The sequence below is a fragment of the Corythoichthys intestinalis genome, chromosome 19, assembly GCF_030265065.1.
Source record: "Corythoichthys intestinalis isolate RoL2023-P3 chromosome 19, ASM3026506v1, whole genome shotgun sequence".
NCBI lineage: Eukaryota > Metazoa > Chordata > Actinopteri > Syngnathiformes > Syngnathidae > Corythoichthys > Corythoichthys intestinalis.
Window position 1 is genome coordinate 27,550,887 of NC_080413.1, and position 23,982 is coordinate 27,574,868.

At 38.8% G+C, this 23,982-nt stretch overlaps 1 protein-coding gene across 1 annotated transcript; it reads left to right on the plus strand.

Moving 5' to 3' along the window:
• The first annotated feature begins 4,553 nt into the window (after positions 1 to 4,553).
• lrp11 (low density lipoprotein receptor-related protein 11) lies at positions 4,554 to 19,645 on the plus strand. Its single transcript, XM_057823620.1, has 9 exons — positions 4,554 to 5,307; positions 12,719 to 12,876; positions 14,522 to 14,663; positions 14,735 to 14,860; positions 14,941 to 15,138; positions 16,528 to 16,695; positions 16,774 to 16,830; positions 18,400 to 18,489; positions 18,575 to 19,645. Exons 1-9 carry the CDS (start codon positions 4,722 to 4,724, stop codon positions 18,727 to 18,729), a joined length of 1,680 nt encoding a protein of 559 aa, XP_057679603.1. The 5' UTR covers positions 4,554 to 4,721; the 3' UTR covers positions 18,730 to 19,645.
• Positions 19,646 to 23,982: the final 4,337 nt, after the last annotated feature.

The following is a 23,982-nucleotide window of genomic DNA, read 5'->3' on the forward strand; positions in this document are numbered from 1 at the left end:
TTTTCAACAATCATGTTCGGTGTAGCTTGCACCGAAGATGCTCGTTTCATTAAAAAGAAAAAGATGATGTTGACATACAATGAAATTTGACAGAAACAGGCATGACTGCAGTTTTGTTTTATTTTTAGCACTATTATGTTTTACAAATGATATACCCAGTTGTGTGCATGTAGTAATGATTTAGTAAGTACCGATATTTTCGCACTATAAGGCGCACCTGATTATAAGCCGCCACCCACCAAATGTGACACGAAAACGGCATTTGTTCATGGATAAGCTGCAGATGTTCTCACTGAATTATGGGATTATTGACACCAAAAGATATTATCTGGTAACGCTTTGACAGCAGCAGCATCAAAAGACCAAATGAACCACCATGAAGCTTTGAACGAATTGGCTGCAAAGCTTTATTGCTTCAAGAAGCTTCATTTGGCCATCACTGCTCCCTTGGGGGAGACAGTCAACCTCTTCTGCCACCTGTTGTCAACACTGTTGCTGTCCAACATGCCTTCTAGCATGCATTGCAGCACTACAGATGGAAATACATCAAAATTCATGTTCTGTGCTAATTATTTATTCAGTTACTGTTCCAGTTGTTTCATTAATTGCTAGATATGGTATTTGGTAATACTGCATTTGACAGTGGAGCCATGAGACTAATTATGATTTTATTATTATTATAAGCATTCGGTAATGCCCATGATAGTGTCATGTCATAAATATGACCGTCTTATGACAGTCTGATGACGCCACTGTCAAATAAAGTGTTACCAAATACCATGTCAAGCGATTAATGAAACAACTGGAACAGTAACTGAATAAATTACCAGCACAGAACATGAATTTTGGTTAACTCAAATAAATCAACAGATAAGCCGCACTGGACTATAATATTAAAATATTTTCAAAATGAAGGAAAAAAGTACCACCTTATAGTCCGAAAATTACGGTAGGTAAACTGTGAATAGTAGAGGGTGTCGAAAAGTCATAAACCACTTGACGGCAGTATATACAATTAAATGCAAATTGTGTATAATTCGTAATATTTTTAATTTAATATTTAAATATCAATACCGAAATGTATCCAGATACGATATTTGATTGCATAAATATTGACAGTCAATTACCACAGATCAGCAGAAATGTGTTTTCATGGGGTAAATTTGATTTTGCACTACTCGATAGCACGAGGATATTTTTGCATTTTCCTTGTTAACTCATTGGCTGCCATTGACAGCGATGGACGTCCAATTCATTCGAAGTGCGAGTGATGGCATTCGTTGCCGACCCCTTACTTCAGATGAACTGGACGTCTACTTCTGAATTGATCAAAGTAACACTAGGTACCTTTTCAACCTTTATAAAATATTTTCATATCATTTGTGATGATATGTCGACTGACAACTAGTTGAATGACACCTCTTTTATATCTTGAGGGGTCTGCATCGCTTTCCCTGGCACTAATTAACTTTAAGGGGGGTGGCACAAACCCTGCCACACAAAAAAACTACAAATGTGCTGACTGCTTTACGGCATACGTCACTTCCCCCTTTCTCCATTCGTCATAAAGACGGAAGTCAATGCAAACGCTATCATGCAAATTCTGCAAAGATGGCAGAGTAACAAAAGAGAGAAAAGGTTTTGTCTGAGGAGACAAAAAAAGAAAAAGGGAGGCTACCGGGATAAAAGGACACTAAAGAAAAAACATTGGCCCGGCTTTCATTCGCTGGCGTCAGAGGGCCGTGGGGGAATACAGTAAAAAATCTAACGTTTCTTTCTTTCAACAACGTCAGAGGCAGTTGTTTAGCCACAACTGGATTCATTACCTCTTTACTCTTCATCGTTTACACGGCCGCTGGAAACACAAATGCTGTTTAATCCATCTGCAGGTGACCAGGACATAGAATTTTATGACACTGTACGCTGGTCATCATGGAAAACCAGAGGTGGGTAGTAATGCATCACATGTACCCCGTTACATTTACTTGAGTAACTTTTTGAGAAAAATGTACTTCTAAGAGTAGTTTTACTAAGCTATACATTTTACTTATACTTGGGTAGATCGTGGGAAAAAACAACGCTACTCTTACTTATTTTGAATTTCTTTGGCTTAATGTGGTTATGTAATGGGTTATTGTACGGTATCGTTATAACGACAGTTCAAATAACTGCTCAGAAAAAAAAAATACCATTGTTGCAATAATAATCACAGGACTCCATTATACCAATCAGACGCAGGCTTGCTGTTCTATCTTCACACCAGCCAGTTCAATCATGTGGTGTCTTTATAAAATCGTAAAAATGAACTATTTGATATAGAGCGTTGCCCTCAACATGACTCGAAAGCGCAGATTTTAACCTATCTGTCAGGCTGTGGTGACGAGGCGGACTCAGTTGCGGGGGTTCAGGCAAAAACTTTATTTTGAAAACAGAGGTTCTTCCACTGACATGCGGGGATGAGGTTCTGCACAAGACAAGGGCAACTAGGGCATTATATACACACGAGGTAACTGGGAACAAGTGGAAACAAAGGGCAAGTACGCGACTAGGAAGAGGGTCAACCCTTCAAAATAAAACAGGAAGTGACATGACATGACACTCTCTCCCAGTTTTTATTTGGCACCATTTGAGCACGGAAAACCAGAGATATAATCCTTTTAACTTTAAATTAGTAATTATGAAGGAACTCTTCACTATTCAAACTCGGAACTTTTTTCTCCACCAGAGGGCAGCCATTCTCTTTGGACGAATATTGCTTCATTTGTGTATTTTGGTTTTAATTCGTCTGATTTTTTTTTTTTTTTTTTTTTTGTATTTCTTTGGCTTAACGTGGTTATATAATGGGTGATTGTACAGTATAATTATAACAATAGACCATATAGATAGATAACTTTGTGCTCAGAAAAAATATCAGTTTTAAAAAAACAAAATCAAACAAAAATGTAAGCTGTTACTCACAATGTTACTTGTTACTCAAGTATTCTTTTCACCAAATACTTTTTTTACCTGTACTTAAGTACATTTTTTGGAAGACTACTATTACTTTTACTTGAGTAATATTATTTTGAAGTAATGCTCCTCTTACTTGAGTAAAGTTTTTGGCTACTCTACCTACCAGTCTTCCTTAAGGCAAAAAACTACTGCTTTTGTCCACCTGCGTCGCAAAAAAATCAACCAAACTGAAGTTACCTAGTGTTGCTTTAACTCATTTCAAAAGTTGTACAGTATTGGCCCGAATATAAGACGATGTTTTTTGCATTGAAATAAGACTGAAAAAGAGGGGGTCGTCTTATATTCGCAGTCTAGACGTTATACCCATTCACGACGCTAGATGGCGCCAGATATCATTGAAGCGATGTTCTGTCATGATAGATCTCAGCTACTCTCAAGTTTAACCAGGTTGCATTATTTTATTGCACTGTTTTTCTCTATTCAGATTTCTTTCAAGACTACAGTTACAGTTAGACTTCACTTTGATGGTTATTGCAATTTTGTTGTTTTATCACAATAATTATTTACATTTCAAAAACCAGAAGCCATTCATTTACGAATGTGATAAGTTTACATATTTAAATATTCAGATATTAAGATTTGAATGAGGCAAAATAACATGCTTTTTCTCTCAAATATATTGTTATAATCATTTGTTTTGGATGTACTGTAATTATTTTCTGTATAAAAAATAATTTGACGTTCAAAAAGTCTTTTTTTCAAACTTGAGACTTGAAAAAGAGGGGATCGTCTTATAATCAGGACCTTCTTATATTCGGGCCAATACGGTAATTGTTTTTAAGAGACACATTATTTGACATCTAAAAAATAACATTTTTTTCCCCTAAGTTTGTAATATTAGTAGACAAGGGTCAGGGCCGGCCCAGGCCATTGGGGGGCCCTAAGCAAAATAATGCCAAGGGGCCCATATTTTTGGCCCACCATTTCGTCACAGTGTCCTGTGAAACCCATACATGCAATCCAATCTATATGTCCATATTATGTATAATAATCAGATTTTGTTGCACTGCATTCTTAAAACTTCTCACCCCAAATGATTGTCAGTACTTACAGTAGATAATGCCAAACCTTTTTCTAAAAGAGGAAAGAAAGAAGTTAAGGAAGAACTTTTATTTTTTAAGCTTGTAATCAAGTATCAAAACTCACAAAAATCAAATAAAGCAAACTGTAGTAAAGAAAATAGAATATAAAACAATTGCCAGATTGCCCCCTATCTGGGCCCCCTAGTGGTCAGGGGCCCTAAGCAGCTGCATTGTCTGCGTATAGGCTGGGCCGGCCCTGACATGGGTAATGTTTAAGTGTAATTCTCCTTGTAGTTTATAGTCCTTTGCGGCTTGAATATGAATAAATACTGTTTTCCTGTAAAGTTTGCTGGGTGCATCTTATAGTCAGGTGCGCCTTATAGTTAAAAAATTATAGTGTGTGTGTTGGGGGGGGGGGGGGGTATTTATTATAATGTATGAAGTGTACGACTATAGCTGTACATTACATCACCATGACAACGACAGATTTCTAGCATCGTCACAGGACAACCCCTCCCCATTATGCAATAGGATTTAGAGTTCGGATACGACTGTATGACGTAGTAGTGGGTAGATGCTTTTTGTCCTCCTCAACCGGGCTAGTCATCATCATTGCCTGCTGTGGCCATCCCGATGTTTCTCACCGCAGCAGTGGGATCAAGGAGTGGTCTTTTGTAAGTAAACAACATGGCTGTGATGCAGCATCACCGCTCACAGAGGCTCGCTTTTGCCACCCCACCGCTGCTGCTACTTGTTCTATGCGTTGTGCAGCCTATCCACACTCGGATGTCGGCCATATCAGACTTAAAATCCAAAATATCAGGAGTGGAGGAGCTACTGGAGGAGTTCCGCAAGCAGCTTCAACAGGACCAGACGTACCGGCCGAGCGAGGTGGCAGACTCCTGCGTGAGCGATTTCAGTTCGGCTCGGGAGAGCATCATCCGGGCCAAGGCCTCCATCGAACAGGGGGCCACCTTCCTAATGGCTCCGGATCGAGTGTACACCTGGAGGGACTGCGTGCACGCCTGCTGCGCTCAGCCTCACTGCACCGTGGCGGTTGTCCAGGAGGAGCCGAGGCAGGCCGGGGACAGCCTCAACTGCTACCTGTTCAACTGCACCTACCGGAAGCAAAATGTCTGCTCCTTCGCACTGCAGAAGGGCTTCGCCTCGCACAGCCGACAAGTGAACGCCACGCTGGGACGCGTTCTGTCGGACTCCGCCGGAGGCACAACAGAGAACGAACGTAGGCCGGGGGAAGCGGATGAGACACAAGGTGGGATGTACACGACTCACAGTTGTACTTCATGTTCTATTAAGAAGTTTCACTGAATTAAAAAAAAAAAAAAAAATCAAGTTCGGTGATACAATTTTTAAATATCATTTTTTGTGTCTTTTTCACATAATTTCTAAATGATCGGCACTTCGGCAGGTATATGTTACGTTCACTATACCTTTTTTTATCCTTTCGTGCACGAATTATGATTTTTTTCCCCCATAAATGTTTTAATTACATTCATATAGCAGTGTTTTTCAACCGGTGTGCCGCGGCACTCTAGTGTGCCGTGAGGGATCGTCAGGTGTGCAGCGGGAAATTATCCAATATCACATTTTATCTCGTCGGGTGGAGTTGCAGTAGGAAGAAAGTTCTCGGTCGTGTGCAGATGAGCAAGGTATTTCTGTTGTACCTGCACGGATTTCTAGCCATCAGCCACCTTGCTGTCCGCGACAGCGTGGACCACAGCATGTCTACTGTACACAGGTATGAAAATCTCTCACCTTTCGGCGAAATTTGCCGTTTTGAAGTCAAAAAGCGTGACCTACGTGAATTGTGTTGATCCGAGGAGAAACTTTTTAAGGGGGGGGGGTCGGGAGTAGGCATGTGCCGGTTACCAGTTTACCATGGTATGAAAACATTGCGGTTTCAAAACCACTAAAATGATCTGTCACACCGTAGTACGGGATTTGCTATTATTTTTCGTGTGTCAAAAATACAACCAAAAGTCGCGCGGCAGCGCTCACCCCTTCCCCCGTTTGTTGCGGTGTGTGTCAGTGACGCTATTCCAGCGAACCCAAAAACAAAACACAAGACGTACTTTTCTTCAATTTATTGAGCTCTCAAATCGTGGTAACTGAAATATACAAAATGAATACATTTAAAACGTTGTACAATAGTATTTTTCCATGTGTGAGTAGCTTCAACAGATTAGCACCATGAAAAAGTTCGCCAAAAACAAAACACATTTTTTCTTTCAAATTCAATATAAAAACTAATTAAAAACTTACAAAAAAGAATGTTAGCCTAGGCTTAGCTAGGAGAGCAACTTCGTCGAGGTTTTAATTGAAGTCTCACAGCCGCTGAGTGAGGAACAAGCTTGAAGTGGAAAAAAGGATAGCGTCAAATATCGCTAATTGCTACAGATGATCTTGCCCTAAGCACAAATTCACGTTCGCTGGACGAAGAGAGGTCTCACTCCCAATATTTTTTAAGATGAATGCATTTGCCAGCGTATTGAATTTGGTGGGTAATGGTTTCAATCCTTGTCATATTTTGCGGTATAACAAAGTTACTGCCGTTTGTTGCAGCTTGTGTCGAACACTGCCACAGCTAGCCAAATATCCGGTGAAAAAATAGCTCCCGTTAAGTTAGCGTCAAGCTTGTGTATTTAACGGTATTTAAAAGAAGAAACACAAGCTTCTTTCTAATATCATTGTAATTTGTATTTCAGGGACGTGTGGCACCTTTTTTTCAGTGCGACATTCGTGCAGTGTTGAACACCTAACTCGTTTAGTTTCAAAGTAAATTTTGTTTCTATATAAAACATGGCCAGCACAAGGTATATGTGTCTGTGGTGCCTCCTGCAGATTACTGAAACACAGTGTGGTTCGACAGAGCTAGATATAGTATTTTGTTTGGTTGTACAGTGTAGAGGTGTTCGGCAATTCTTTGCTACGCAGCGAAACGTCCTAAACAATGTTCAGTGCTCTTGCGCAAACATTCGCACGCATGCGCAGATCAGTTAATAATAATAATTAGGGCTGTCAAACGATTAACATTTTTAATCGAGTTAATTACAGCTTAAAAATTAATTAATCGTAATTAATCGCAATTAATCGCAATTCAAACCATCTATAAAATATGCCATATTTTTCTGTAAATTATATATATATTCTGTAAAATAATTTGTTGGAATGGAAAGATAAGATATGTACATTCAACATACGGTACATAAGGACTGTAGTGGGCATTTCACTCTACTGTCATTTAAATCTGTCTATGCTGTCCTCACTCCGAAGCGTCTACTTTTTCCAAAGCTAGACAGCCAGTGAACGACGCCTTAATAATCAGACTTCTTCCTTTTTCATCTGATTTATTAATAAAATGGCCTCAAACCACTGTCCTCTTTAGACCGTAGTGAAACTACAACAAAAAGTACACAAGCATTGCATTAGCAAGAACGTTAGCTTAGCACGCTATACAGGTTCACTAAACATAAACAAAAAGCGTCTCATACAAAAAATATAACATTTCACTTACTAACATAATATGTACATTCTTTACAACAACCATACTTACGGACAAATCTTGTCCAAGGATCATAAAAGCACAACATTACAACGTAGGCGTCAGCCCGAGACGTCGTGCAGCCATATTGAACTGGCAAGAAAGCAATAAACCATGTCGCAAAGCGACCACAAGAGTTCGCTGTTAGACAGCACAAAAAACCTTGCTGTAAAACTTACCAAAAGGCAGAATACTGTCTGAGCGGGACATGTGCGTTAATTGCGTCAAATATTTTAACGTGATTAATTTTAAAAAATAATTACCGTGCATTAACGCGATAATTTTGACAGCTCTAATAATAATAATACATTTTATTTGTAGAGCGCTTTTACCTATGCTCAAAGACGCTTTACAGTAGGAACAAAAACAGGAAACAACATTAAAAGCGGCGAGTACTCACTATTTTTGTTTTTATTGAGTTTTTTATTACCTTTTCATCCCCTCAAAAATACTTTTTGCATGTATTACCCTCTCATACTTTTAACCATTGTGTTTTTTTGTGGTAGCTTTAAAGAAGTTGACCACATTAGTCACGTAGTGTATTTAAACCGTCCTTATTTGATATAACTACATTTAAGTCTTTATTAAGGCATTTTTTTAGTACATTCTGCCTGTATGCATCTAAACAAAACAAGTTGAGAGCGCACGGTAGTACTTTGGGTATCAAATTCGCCTCATATAGGACGTTTCGCCGATGTAGACATTTTGGCAGAACGCCGGAACATATGTCCTCCACACCCTTCTCACCTTTTTAACCCCTGACCCATTTTCATGCCTGTGTACATCATATGATTAGACTCGTCAATTGTCGATATAAACGAAAATGTCCTTTCCATTTTATCCATATGTGACGACCGTCAATCCTCCCTGTGTTTTATTCCAATACACTGTCGAGGACAGCAAGGTGGCTGATGGCTAGAAATCCAAGTAGTTCTTGAACGCGACACGAGCAGCTATGTCATCTCCAAGCGAAACACCCATCTCTTCTAAACAAGTCGATGGACTATTTTGTTTGCCTTCGTGAAAACACAGAGAAATAAGCAACTTTTTTGAGAAAAACTACAAAGGTAAATAAGGAAGCCCTCAAAGCCAGTTACCTTGTTGCTGAACTTGTGCTAAATCCAAAATGTCCCACACTGTGGCTGAAATATTAACACTATCTGCCTGCAAAGCCATTCTCAGCGAGGAGTTCGGCCCAGATGCGGTTCAAGACACTGCTAAAGTCCTTCTGTCTGACAATTCTGAGCTTTTCAAGCCTAACTGCTATAAAAAAAATTTAAAAAATCTTTTTGAATCACCCTGTGTATAAATATATGACATGTTTTTTCACTTTTTTCCCCAACGTATAATTTAGAAAAAACTTTTATATAATATATATATATATATCAGGGGTGCACATAAGTGGTCCGCATGCGCGCATGCGTACTGGAGGTAGACAAATGCGCTGGGCCTCAACGGTTTCCACACGCTTTTGGGTACCGATGGCTGACCACTGTATTTGCGGCGGACACGAGAAAATCACTTCTCGAAATGTCAAAGAGGCAGGCCCCATGAGTAATTACTTCCGTGTTTCCCCACCCCCGTCAAAAGACAGACGGACGACACGGACGTCACCGGAGCTACCGGAAAAAAGGACTTTTGCTGAAAAGTGGCGGCAGGAGGTACCATGGCTAGAAGCAAATGCTGCTCGCATGGAAATGTGGTGCAACATTTGCCGTGAGAATCCCAATGTCGTTAATAAGAGCAGCGCATTTTATGTAGGGTCAAAGAATTTTAGCCATCCAAACTTTGAAAAGCACGAAAAAAACAGAGCATGTGGCAATTAAGAAAACTATCGATGTCAAGACAGGACCCCACTCGCCCTATGGACAAGTGGCGGAAAAAAGTCATTGAAGGAAAGCGCCATGAACTGACAAATGTGTTTTTGCTCGCATTTCACAAAGCTAAACATGCACGTTCAATGAGCTCTTATGAGGAGGACATCCCACTTTTACAAAGGCTTGGAGTTAATGTGGGAGTCGCATATGAATGCCTTTTATTTTGAATTAGTGCTTTTATGTTTATTCCTTTACTTTTCACTTCAAAGTAATGGCAATTTTGTTGTGCCAGTTGATGTTAATCAAGCGTTAATTGTTTATATAATGAATTAAAGGTAATTGGCTCTAAGTAAAGCTTGTCATAATTTTTTCGCATCAGGCGGGTCGGCTCTCAAGCTCAATGAGGACCAAGTCACATCGCCAGGTCCTCCTCTGAGAACCTGGGCAAAAAAAAATATGTGCACCCCTGGATATATATTAGGGCTGTCAAACGATTAAAATTTTTAATCGAGTTAATTACAGCTTAAAAATTAATTAATCGTAATTAATCGCAATTCAAACCATCTATAAGATATGCCATATTTTTCTGTAAATTATTGTTGGAATGGAAAGATAAGACACAAGATGGATATATACATTCAACATATGGTACATAGGGACTGTATTTGTTTATTATAACAATAAATCAACAAGATGGCATTAACATTATTAACATTCTGTTAAAACGATCCATGGATAGAAAGACTTGTAGTTCTTAAAAGATAAATGTTAGGACAAGTATTAGAAAATTTTACATTAAAACCCCTCTTAATGTTTTAGTTTTAATAAAATTTGTAAAAATTTCACTAAAAAAATAAACTAGTAGCCCGACATTGTTGTAGCCCGCTCATGGGTGCTGAATCCTATAAAATCAGTCGCACCCAAGCGCCAGCAGAGGGCGGCAAAACTCCATAAAACACAATTAACATGTGGGCATTTCACTGTACTGTCATTTAAATCTGTCTGAGCGGGGCATGTGCATTAATTGCATCAAATATTTTAACGTGATTAATTAAAAACATTAATTACCGCCCGTTAACGCAATAATTTTGACAGCCCTAATATATTTATATATATATGTGTGTGTGTATTTTAATAAATAGTTTTTAAGCACTTTAAATGTAATAATTAAAAGTTTTAAACATGTTACTGACCCACCAAATTGTTTTTAAACAAAAATAAAGTAGTAAAATGCTTGGCTTTATCAAATCCTTCATTGAGTGAGTCCACTCAAATCCGCTCTAGCTGCTCACTTCCACACAATGAGTTGCTAGAGCAACTTTTTTAACAAGTTAAACGGTGATTGAAGCTAAGGTGCTTTAAAGTTCGCCTCTCTGGCAAGATCAAACCTTAACAGTCTGTCAGTCACCATTAACTTTAATAAGCAATTCCATTGCACTGCTTGACCAACAAAGAGCAGGGTACTGACTAAGCCCAGTACCTAGTCAAGTACTAGATGACAGGAGTTAGTTATGATGTGCGCCCAGAGCAGCTGAAAAAGTGAAGCAAACACTGATTCTATTTCTCACTTCCAGTAGTTTATTTAGGTGGCATCTTGTAACTTATCTCAAATGCTTTTTATCCAAATAAAAGTAACAAACCAAAAGACTCAAAAACGTATCCACAACAGAACAAACAAAATTAGTACATTCCTTTCCTGCACGCTACACTAAGCCGCAGTCAAAAATTGTTTTGCCCTCCTAACCACCAACACCTGTGACATTATTAGCTATCATTTTAAGTGGACCGGGGCTGATTCCAGGTCAGTGGACAGACACCATTAACAGCCCCTTGTGGTAAGGAGTAAAATTCCAAATAATAACACAAATCAGGAATATGGCTCATACAAGTGGGGAGAGGGAGGGAGGGAGAGTGAGACTATGCGATCGGCTCGGGAAAACTCATCTGTATTTATTTTTTCTAATTTAAAAAAAATCCTAGATGGACTGAGGGCGCGAAGTCTGAAGCGCGAAGTAGCGAGGGATCACGTTAAATAGTTTTAGATATAATGAATTAATTAATTGTAGGATCCATTTTGGGGGAAAAAAATAGTAACAAATTGAATAAATGAATAAATGAAAATTTAAAATAAAAGCCAAGAATAATATACATATTTCTCAATAGAATAAAATTAATTAAAACATTTTAAACGTCACTAAAACTACACTAAATCAAACAGAAGACTAAGGCTGTCCTGATCTGATCACTGATCGGAAATCAGGCCGATCGCGCCATTTTTCAGAGGATCGGAATCGGATGAAAAGCAAGGGGGTTTTAATTTTTTTTTTTTTTTTTTATCTGGTCATGCTCGTACAGCCTCTCACTCTCAATCCTACTGCTGTTCTTGGTCAGCAGTGCACTGGAGCTACTTAAAGTTAACAATGATTGACAGGTTTGTAGCTTTGATCTTGCCAGAGAAGCTTGGTAGCTCTACGATCAAAGGTACAAATATGTCAATCATCATTTAGCTTGTTGCACACTAACGGGAGTGTGCTGTGGCAACTCATTGTGTAAGTGAGAGGCTGTTCTCAGTAGCGTGAGCGTCAAAGCATGAGTGGATTTGAGTGGACTCACTTAATGAAGCATTTGATAAAGACAAGCATTTTTCTAAGTTATTCTTGTTTAAAAATAATTCACATTATGAAGTCGGCACAGTGGGACAGTGTATGTTTAAAACATTTGTTCAATTTTATTTTATTTTTTCGGTATGGGATTGGGACTCGGTATTGGCAGATTCTCAAAATCAGGTAAATTGGTCTCCAGTGCAAAAATATGCAATTGAGACATCCTTACAGAAGACTTAAATTGTAATAAGTGTGGCCTGTGTGTATTTTGCTCTGGGAATTATATTTTATCTTTTATTTTAATGTTTTGTTTTTTGAGTATACATCTCTTGTGAGCTGTCATACAGTAGTTTCATTCTTTGGCTGCCATTGTTATCCAGGGAGTCAAAGTTTATGACCCAGATTATAGAGTTATAACTCTGCCACCATGTACAGTACAGGATTTGAACACACATTAACAGCTATTTATTGCACTTTCTGGAATACACTGACTGGTTCGTTAATGAATGGCATTTCAGGGCTTTTTTTTTGCCGCAATAAACAATGTAACGTCTTTCTTTTAAAAGGTGTTCCATGATTGATTAATTTGAAAAATATAATTTATTAATTTGGACACTTAATTTTGCAGTATACAATATATATTTTTAAAACTTGATAATATTCTGTGTTAGTAGAATAAAACCTTTTATGTTTGTGCTGCAGAGGTTGACGAGCGTCCTCGCTGCGACGCAGGACAGGATGTGATGATCCAGCTGCCCACCGACTGGGCAGTTTTAGATGGCCGCGACAGTGTGGACGACCATGGGATTAGTCACTATGACTGGACTCTCGTCAAGGGAGACACAGCCATCACTATGAAGGTTAGCAGATGGAGTTGGGATCATTCATTATTCATACGTTGAGCAAATTGACTGAATTCAAAGACAGGGACAAATAAAGCTTTAAACATGAGAAATAACATACACAATTCCAATGTTTGCATTAGCTGTATGAGGAGACTCACTGAGCGTCAGCTTGTGTTTGTGTTTGCTTCTGTAAAGTCAACAGAATGGCTTGTGGCCAGAGCTCCAAAATGCTTGGTGAAAGAGATAAAGAGTTTATCTCATGCACGCCTAGCTCAAGAGGCAACCTCAAGGTCATCATGTTCTGCTTTTTATGAACATTGAAACTCGAGGTAAACATGCTCTGCTTGTAATATAAAGCAAAGAGTGATAAGGTTTTTTTTTCTTTTTGACGGGGTTTAGTTAAAGTTACATATCATATGTTTTTTGAAGCTAAGGAGTGAGCTAGAAGAAACTATCAAAACTATCAAAGAAAAAATGTATGCTGCTTAAAGGTATACCCCGCTTCCTTCCTGAGAAAGCTTAAATAAACAATAAACTGCATATAAGCCGTTTTCCAAGGTTGATTGAAAAATGGAAACAATTCAGCAAATCTGTGTATCTGTGGGTTTGAAGTGAAGTAATTTGCAGGTCCATTGTATTTTATTTTTTTTATCGCACACTTGTATTTAATAGATTTTTGTGCGTGTAGATTGCAATGATATTCCACTGTAGTAAAATATGCCCTCATTAACTAATGGTCCGTATGGAGTGCATACAGTAATTACTTTCCAGAATTCGGTCCAATCATTACTTTCCAAAGCATTTATATACACTACCGCAATTTTCAGACTACAAGCGGGTACTTTTTTCCCTCATTTTGAATCCTGCGGATTATAGTCCAGCGCTGCTTATTTGTTGATTTATTTGGGTTAATAGGTAACACTTTGACAGCAGTGACATAAGACTGCTATAAGACTGTCATAATTATGACAGGACACTATCATGGGCATTAATGAATGCTTATGGCAGATGTCATTAAATAATTAGCACAGAACGTGAATCTGTTGCGCTGCAATGCATGCCAGGAGGCATGTTGGACGACAACAGTGTTGACAGCAGAGGTTGACTGTCTCCCCCAAGGGGGCAGTGATGGCCAAATGAAGCTTCTTGAAGCAACAAAGCTTTGCGGCCAATTGGTCCGAAGCTTAATGGTGGTTCATTTTGTCTTATGACGCCACTTTCAAATAAAGTGTTACCGATTAATATTTTTTAGTGTAAATATCCCATAATAAAGTGAGGACAGCTGCGGTTTATACTGGAGTGCAACTTATCTATGAACAAATGTTGTTTTCGTGTTAAATTTGGTGGGTGGCGGCCTCTAGTGAGGTGCACCTTATAGTCCGAAAATTACAGTAAATACTTTGTCAAAAAGCATTTAAATTTTCTAACATGCTTTTTGTTTTTTTAGATTTCCAATCCATCCACCAATTTTCCATACCACTTTTCCTAATTAGAGAACTGTACCCTTTCCAAGCTTACTTTAGGTGTGACTGCCCAGTCACTCACAGGACACATAAACTGTACATAAAATAACCATTTAGACATCAATTATAAAGACAAGATAGATTTTTCAGTTAACAATTAATTAATCAATTGATTAATTTGTGTTTGTGCATTGCAGGCAACTCATCCAGGGCTACTGAAGATCAGTGGTCTGCAGGAAGGTGTCTACACTTTCCAGATGACTGTTACCGACACATCAGGCCAGAAGACATCCGACAATGTGTCTGTTACAGTGTTGGCACCAAAACACCAAGCAGAAGGTAAAAGCTATACTACATTTAATTCTCGCTTCAAGGATAACGTTTGCTTTTTTTGTATGTTTTGTTGACAGTGTGTACTGGACACTGCTCAAACTACCAGTTCAAATGTGATGATGGCTGCTGTATTGACATCACGTTTGCCTGTGATGGGAAGCAGCATTGTCCTGATCGATCGGATGAAGATTTCTGTCCAAACTGTAGGCAAATGTCATATTTCCACATGAATATTTGTTCGTGGCATGAAATGCTGCATCTCAATTTTCAAATCTTTCCTTAGTCGACACAAGAAGGAAGTCAGTGACCCATGCTGAGGGTCTGCCCATTCCTCAGCTTCCAGTGACACACACTGCAGAGTCTGTAGACAGTTCTGTACTACGGGCTGAAGCCAGAAAGACAGATGAGAGCAGCAGACTTTCTCAGCAGGGGAGCAAAGTCACACCTCCACCGAATAGACAGCAAGATTCAAACAATCAAGGTAGTTTTGGTGCTTTCTGTTTGTTTAATGTAACTTTGAAAATGTATGAGTAGACTGTTCGGTCATAGCTAATCCAAGATCTTTATTCGAAAAATGGCTAAGCATAATGCGTAATTTTAATATTTCTTTAGGGATATATACCTGCACTGGACTGGTGACTAAGGATGTTCCCCGCTACAGCACAACCGCATTATTAATTCATTTATTTCCCATACTACTTATCTGCAAGGGTTGCGGGGGTGCTAGAGCCTATTCCAGCTACCACACCCGGAATTGGTTACCAGCCAATTGCAGGCCAATCCACATTATTATGCAGATATTATATACATTACTTTATATATGACCTATGGCTTTGTATATCGTAGCTCTGAAAAACAATGGAGTGACCAGAAAAAAAAAAACACTACATTTTGCGTGTCTTGACCATTTTTCATTGTCTGTAAATGGCTGCTCTAGTAACAATATTTTGTCTTAGAATACAACAAAAATGTTAATTTCACTCAATGATATACATTACAGTAAATAGCAGGATAATATTGGCAGCAGTTGCTTAATATTTTTAAGAGCTGCATAAAATAGTTCTTAAGCGTTAGTATTTTTTAATACTCAATCGGATGGTGTTACTTTCTTATATTTACTTACCTTTCCGATATTTTGATTCCATTTTTTTGACAAGTCAAGCCTTTCTAAGATGCTATGAGTTGTGCAGAAAAAAAGTAAATCACAATAATAACAATGAACAGACTGATAAATTACTGGTAGCTAAAAGAGTATTATTTTCTGAATACTTGATAGAGCTTTCTTATCCTAGTTCTCATTATATTTGCCATAAGCATACAAGCATTCATGACCCAAAATCTGTTTTTGGATCAGCATTCATTTCTATCTAATTTGTTCCATTTCTGTAAGAATCATAAACCTTATGGTCATCCATTTCATTTTGTAGTGTTGCATTGAGTGTTTTTGTGTTTATCCGCACATGGATGCAGATGGCGCCCCTGTAGGCGGTCATTGAGGCATGGCAGAGCACTTAAATGCTGGCAGACCCATTAGCCATTTGAACATTCCATGAGAAAACAGCTCTGTGCTTGCAGACCCGCTGAACAAAGCGTCTCTGTCCTTGCTGCCATCTGATCCCTGTATTTGTCTGAGATAATCCAAAATTGCACCCTCAGCACTCAGCAGTACCTTCACAAACTGCACAATAGTCAATATTCAGCCCTATACATACAGCACAGCAGAGTATTTTGAAAATGCTAAATATGTTTAAGTATTAAGATACCTAAGAGCTATGTGTACAGAAAATGAATAATGTTACAGTGCATTTCTTGTCTAGCCTTAGCGTCAACATAATTTGATTATGTTTCGTCTGGCTGTCTGTTTCCATAGACCCATGTATCACTGCTCCAGTTGTTGGACCTTGTAAGGGCACTTTTCCACGCTGGTACTATGACCATGAAGCGGGAGAATGCAAAAGCTTCCTATACGGTGGTTGCCAGGGCAACCATAACAATTTCCTCCAAGAATTGGATTGCGTCAGTGAATGTATACAGAAAAGTGAGATTTTTTAAAATAGTATTTGACCTTGTTGCATTGCTGATTTTCAGATCTGTAAATGTGTTTCTGTCTGTGTAGGTCCGGGTTTTAAGCCAGCTACTGTGTCTCCTCCTGTCACCAAGCAGAACGAAAAAGGTACTGAATAGTTTTTGAAATATTGAGTTTCTTGACAAAGTTGTCTTGGTGGAGTAGTATGAAAAAGTATCTGAACCTTTTGGAATTTCTTACATTTCTGCATGAAATCACCATCAAATGTGATTTGATATTTGTCAAAATCACACAGATGAAAAAAAACAGTCTGCTTTAACTAAAACTACCCAAATATTTATAGGTTTTTATATTTTAATGAGGATAGCATGCAAACAATTACAGAAGGGGGAAGAACAAGTAACGGAACCCCCTGCCTAAGGAGAATTAAAGAGCAATTGAAACCAATTTTTACCAAACAAAATAAGTCAGGTGTTGGCTCAATCACTGATGAGTTGTTTAAAGCTGCCCTGCCCACTATAAAACACACACATGGTAAGAATTGTCTTGATGAGAAGCATTGCCTGATGTGTATCATGGCTCGGTCAAAAGCTGTTTGAAGACCTGCGATAAAGGCTTGTTGATTTGTATAAAGCTTAGAAAAGGATACAAAACCATCTCTAAAAGTCTGGATGTCCATCAATCGACAAAGAAGTTGTCTACAAATGAAGGGAGTTTGGCACTGTTGCTTCTCTCCCAAGGAGTGGCCGTCCACCAAGGGTGACATCAAGAGTTCAGCGCAGAATACTCAGAGGTAAAAAAAAGAACTCTATAGTGTCTGCTAAAGACTTACAGAAATCACTGGCACAGTCCAATATCTCTGTGCACACATCAACTATATGTAAACCTTTAACCAAGAATGGTGTTCATGGTAGGACTCCACGGAGGAAGCCACTGCTGTCTAAAAAACACATTGTTGCTCGTTTAATGTTCGCAAAAAGGCACTTGGACACTCCACAGACGTTTTGGCAAAATATTTTGTGGACTGATAAAACCAAAGTTGAATTGTTTGGGAGTAACACACAACGTCATGTATAGTGGAAAAATGGAACAGCTCACCAACATCAACACCTCATCCCAACCGTGAAGCATGGTGGAAAGAGCATCATGATTTGGGGCTGTTTTGCTACCTCAGGGCCTGGACAACTTCCATTTGTTAATGAAAGAATGAATTCAAAGGTTTACCAGGATGTTTTGCAGGAAAACCTGAGGCCGTCTGTCAGACAGTTGAAGCTAAAAAGAGGACAGATGCTTCAACAAGACAATGATCCAAAACACAGAAGTAAATTAACTTCAGAATGGTTTCAGAAGAACAAAATACGCGTTCTGGAGTGGCCAAGTCAAAGTCCAGACTTGAAACCCATTGAAATGCTGCGGCATGACCTAAAGACAACAATTCATGCCAGACATCCCAGGAATCTGACTGAATTCCAACAGTTTTGTAGAGAAGAATAGGCCAAGATTAGTCCTGATCGATGTGCCTGATCTGCAGCTACAGGAAGCGTCTGGTTGAAGTTATTGCAAGAAGCAGACGCTGTTTTTTTTTTTATCTTTGTGATTTTCACCAAGATCAGATCACATTCAATGGTGATAATATGCACAAATGTGAGAAATTCCAAAAGGTTCAGCTACTTTGTCATACCAATTTATCAAATTTGTGCTTGTCCATGTTCAAAGCTGCTTCTAGAGTCTCTGAGAACCAAGAGAGTGACATTGCAGTCTCCAAACAATTTATCGTGAAAGGAGGACATCCAATTCCTGAGTCAGGTCAGAACCTCAGCTATCATCCAGCATGTTTAATGTGTCACATTCAAGTCTAACGTTTGTCCTGCACGCGTCTCTCCCCTGCCAGGTGCGATTCTTCCACTTGCACTGGGCCTGATCATAACCGCCCTGCTGCTGCTCATGATTGCCTGTCGCCTAAGGCTCGTTCGCCACAAGCTGAAGAAAGCGCGGCCCCTTACCACAGAGGAGTCAGACTACCTCATCAATGGCATGTACCTGTAGCCACATACATGTTGAGAGTTCAGATCTGGGAAATATAAAGGACAGGACTACCAGAGGCCCACCCTGGACCTTTTAAATTTGCACTGTATTTTTCTGTAGCGTAACGTCTGTATTGAGTTTCATGTGAGTTTGGAAGCAACCCGTCCTGCTCTCTCTTGCTTCTACTGTACACTGAAACCTTTCTGCTGCAGAACGCTAGTCTGAAAGCCAATGGCATTTTCTGAAGCTTGTGAGTTCATAAATGGACTCAAGTATCAAAACACTGGCCCCTACACATACCGGACCCGAAGAAGTCAGTCACACCTTCAGAAGCTCTGCCTCAGTATTGCCACTTTAGTTCAACCCAAAGGTGTTTGGTTGAGGTCAGCGCTTAACCCCATGAACATCAAACTAGCTGAATCATGCCTCATTTGAAAGATTTTGATAAAATGTATTTCATCTGAAATTAGTGCAATAATTACATGACATCAGAGATTCCTATGAATCATAGTAGATCTAATTTAAATTCAGTATTTCTGTACTGACTTTCACGTAAGTTTGGAAAAATCCCATCCTGGTCCGCTTTGTCTCATGCCAGAGTGAGAGAATAGTTTTATTCTTTATTTGTTCATATTTTCAGTTTTTGACATCTTCACAAAAATGTACCGTGCCATATTATTGCTCTCAATACATGAAACAAAACTGGAGATAGAAATGTAAATACACTAAGCCATAGTAACACTCACATTGTACTTTTTCTGTAATGTATCATTGTAAATGTTCATGTATATTATACAAAGCCCATGTATTCATTCAAAGTGCTGTATTTCATCTAAAATTCAAGTTGACTACATAAAAGTTAAGGATAATTGTAACGTACACTGTTGCTTTTTCACTACTTTTTCAGATTTTTTTTCAGTTGTTTAGCTTAAAATTGATCTCCGGCGTGATTGCAATTGTGTACACTAACACATGCACAATATAGGTCAAGATGAGTGTGACCTGGATGAAGTTGGTCATCTTTGTGTTGTTTTATTTGCAATAGCTTTTGATGTCAAACCGTTCACTCTTTTCGGGAGTGCTTTGGCAAGGCATCTCACTTCTGCAGTTATGACTGAAGTGAGCCAAACTTAAAATTTCATAAATGGCTTACGGTATGCATGAAGATTGACTGTAAACAAAGTGCACATTTCCTTGTTCTCTGACAGAGGGTTTTAGAGATGGGTAGAGTTGCCAAAAATGTACACAACTAAGAGTAGCATTACTTTAAAATAATATTAATCAAGTAAAAGTAGTCATCCAAAAAATATACATGTAAAAAAGTTTTTGGTGAAAATACTCAAGTAATGAGTAACATTGTAACTGCTTACGATATATTTTTTTTTTTAACAATGGTATTTTTCTCAGCACAAAGTTATCTATATGAACTGTTATTATTATACTGTACGATAACCTATTGCATAACATTAAGCCAAAGATTTTTTTTAAAAAATTGTATTCTGGTGAGAGAGAAAAATCTACAGAAATGAAGCATTATTTGTCCAAAGAGCATGAGTGCCCTCTAGTGGAGAAAACATTTCTTATTATGAAACTGAAAAGATCATATCTCCGTTTTTTTCGTGGTCAACCGGTGCCAAATAAAAACTGGGAGAGAGACTAAAATTACTGATGCACCGATACCAGTATCGGAAGGGGCGTCCGATCCGACCTGAAATGGTGATATCGGTATCAGCAAGTACCAACAAACAGGGCGCCGATACCGTTTACCGGTCCGGTAACACACTGAACACAGCCTTTTTTCTCCTGACAATCACTACACTCTGTGATGCCGGGGTAGCTTTTTCATATGGAGGAAAAAAAATAGGAGTAAGAGAAGAAAATGTCGGCGGTTTTGGAATGTTTCAGCATCGAGTACAATGACTGGGGATGGACCGCAGCAACAAACCCTGGGCAGTGGAACGAGAAGAGTGAAGCAGCAAGACAGATGTCCGAAAAAAAATCACTGTAACGACTGTTGTCTGTAACCTGCCCCTTGCCTTTGTTCAAAATGTGGAAATCCTGCTTTTTATGGCTCACGCAGAACCTAAGTACCGTATTGGCCCGAATATAAGATGATAAATGTTTTTTTGTATTGAAATAAGACTGACAAAGTGGGGGTCGTCTTATATTCACGGTCTAGACATTATACCCATTCACGACACTAGATGGCGCCAGATATCATTGAAGCGATGTTCTGTCATGACACATCTCTGCTACTCTCAAGTTTAACCAGTTTGCATTATTTTATTGCAATGTTTTTCCTTATTCAGATTTGTTTCAAGACTACAGTTAGTTAGACTTCACTTTGATGGTTGAAACAACAAAATTGCAATAACTGCATTAGCACAACAGATTGGTTTATTTACATTTCAAACACCAGAAGCCAGTCATTTACAAATGTGATTGCACTTTAGTTTACATATTTAAATGTTCAGATATTAAGATTTGAATGAGGCAAAATAACATGCTTTTTCTCTCAAATATATTGCTATAATCATTTGTTTCAGATGTACTGTAATTATTTTCTGTATAAAAATTAATTTGGTGTTCAAAAAGTCTTTTTTTCAAACTTGAGTCTTGAAAAAGAGGGGGTCGTCTTATAATCAGGGCCGTCTTATATCCTAGCCAATACGGTATAAGGTCCCAAGTCGCAAATACGTTAAGGAGACGACTATCCTGCACTAAAACGTAAAGTAACGAAACATGTTTTAGAAAACCTGGAGAAGGCAGGGACAATAAGCTTTTCAATCGTCGTCTGGAGCACCCAAGTCTCCCAACTTTCCCTGCTTAGCTTGACAGCTGACTGGAAAGCGCAGTACTTCATGCCAATAAATTCAAGGGATCACACACACTGGCCAAGCTATTGCTGCTCAACTGGAGCATCCCGAAGTCAAAGGTACTTTACTTTTCTTGTTTTTTACTGAAAGAAAAGGCACAGTAATTTGAGACCTGTTTCAAAAGTAAACAAAGTACGCTAAGTTGCTAAACTGTATGTGTGTGCGCTGTTTGCATTTGTGCGTTGCTATAGAATGAGTTATGTTGCTGCTGGTGCACAAAGAGGGAGGCTAATTGAGAGACAGGATGCTGTGGTCAATTACTATTATCATTTATTTTATGAAAGTTGCACTGTTTGGCCTTTGAGAGGTTTAAAAAAAAGTTTATTCAGCTCATCCAGAGTTTGTTATGAATGTATTTTTACTTTCTTACTGTTGGGCTTTTATTATACAGTACTGTGCAAAAGTTTTAGGCAGGACACCTGCCTAAAACTTTTGTACTGTATATATCTTCCCCAAGTAGAAGCTTCCATGATCCGAATAAATTTAATAATTTAAAAAAACATATATACAGTACTGTGCCTAAAACTTTTGCACAGTACTGCATATGTTTCAATTTAGCACTATTTTGGCCATTGAGAGCCAAAGCTGTATTTATTGTCATCCATACCAGGTATGCAATAAAAATTTTTTTACAGGATTTACTTTGTATTAGTCTTTTCCGTTTCGCAAAGGTAAGCAGCAGCTTGACAAAGCCATGATAGGATTTGGATTTCACATCCAAGCATGTAGCTCTTTGAAAAAAAAAACTGTTTTAGGCAGGTGTACATATATATATATATATATATATATATATATATATATATATATATATATATATATACAGTATAGTGCAAATATATATATAAATGGAGTGGTATCGTATCAGCCGAATCGGGGCCAAAAAGTGGTATCGGTGCAACACTAATTAAAATCCACGTTTTTGAGTCATGTTGACGCCAGCGCTCTATGTCAGATAGGCCTACTAAATTTTTATGGTGCCTTAAAGACACCATGTGATTGAACAGACCGATGATGCAGTCATGTGATTAACTCATTCACTCCCAGCCATTTTCACCGGAGCAACCCCCTTTGCTCCTGGCCGTTTTACTGGATTTTGACTGATTTTGAAAGGCCCACAGAAAATTCTGTTCCATTGATATATAAACATGGAACCCACCAAAAGAAAGATTACTCTTCTTTCAGCAGGAAAAAAAAGTTAGTTCATGTTTTTCCATTCTTTAGAAATCAGCATTAGAATATAGCTTAGTTTGAGCAATTTTCTGATGAAAAAAAGAGAAATTGAGCTTTTTGTAAAAGCATACATTTCAAATATAACTTTGACTTCAACACAGCTATTTCTTGCTTTTGTGACATTCCAAACATCTGAATAATGTTTTCCTTCTACAAAATAACAAACATCAAGACAAATAGAGCTTTTCAATGCAAAGTAACAATTTATTTACACATAACTAAACTATTGAACTGAGAGATGACGCTGTTGTGCGCATTTCCGGCTGAGTCACAGAGACACTAGAGAGTAACGAGAGACATGAGCGGCCGAACACGGCAAAGCGAACTTCACTCAACGAGCAATACAGACTCAATATCATCCGCTATACTGGTCATCGCGATCACTCTGCTTGGTTGTCCAACGGCTGGCATCCCGGACGTCCTCCCGATTGTTCTGCTTGGTCGTCCGCCACCTGGCATCCTGGACGTCCTGCTGGTCGTCGCGCTTGGTCATTCATCTCCTGGCGTCATGTTTGGACTTCCCACACCTGGCGTCCTAGACGTCCTCCTGGTCGTCTTCCACTGGCGCCCCGACCGTTCGTTCCATTAAATCTGGTTGCGTCGGGCGTCCTGTGAGGGTGGATTCTTGGGCGGGGACCTGTGTGGGGTAACCGCTGCCTCAAGGCAGAGTTCACCTGGGGAGCTCGTGTAGGGAATGTTGTGTTCCTGGGGGGGAACTGGTTTGGCCGTGCGCGTTTCCGGCTGGGTGGTTCTCCACATTTTTCCTCACGTTTCTTGCTTCTTCCGACTTCCGTTTCCTGACATATGACTTCTTGCCAAAAGCGCTACTGCCCTCCAGTGGCCAGTTTTATTGCTTTAAAATGAATTTTGACCATTGTGCTTTGGAGGAAAGTTGCATCAGAACCTAGAGATGTCTCTTATAGAAAAAAAAAAGGTAAAAGACGCATAAATACGTTTTTGGACACTGAAACAAAAATAGAACATATTTATACGTTTTTGAGAGCAAATGAGTTAATGTTGCGACGTCTCATTGGTGAAACTGGTAGAGCCACTGTTGGTGTATCTTGCAAGAAAAAAAGGACAATCTAATATGTCGAATAAAGAAGAAAATGTAACGACCACTGTAGCCCAAAGTAGCGGAGTAAGAGTAGGGTTTCTTCTTCAAGTG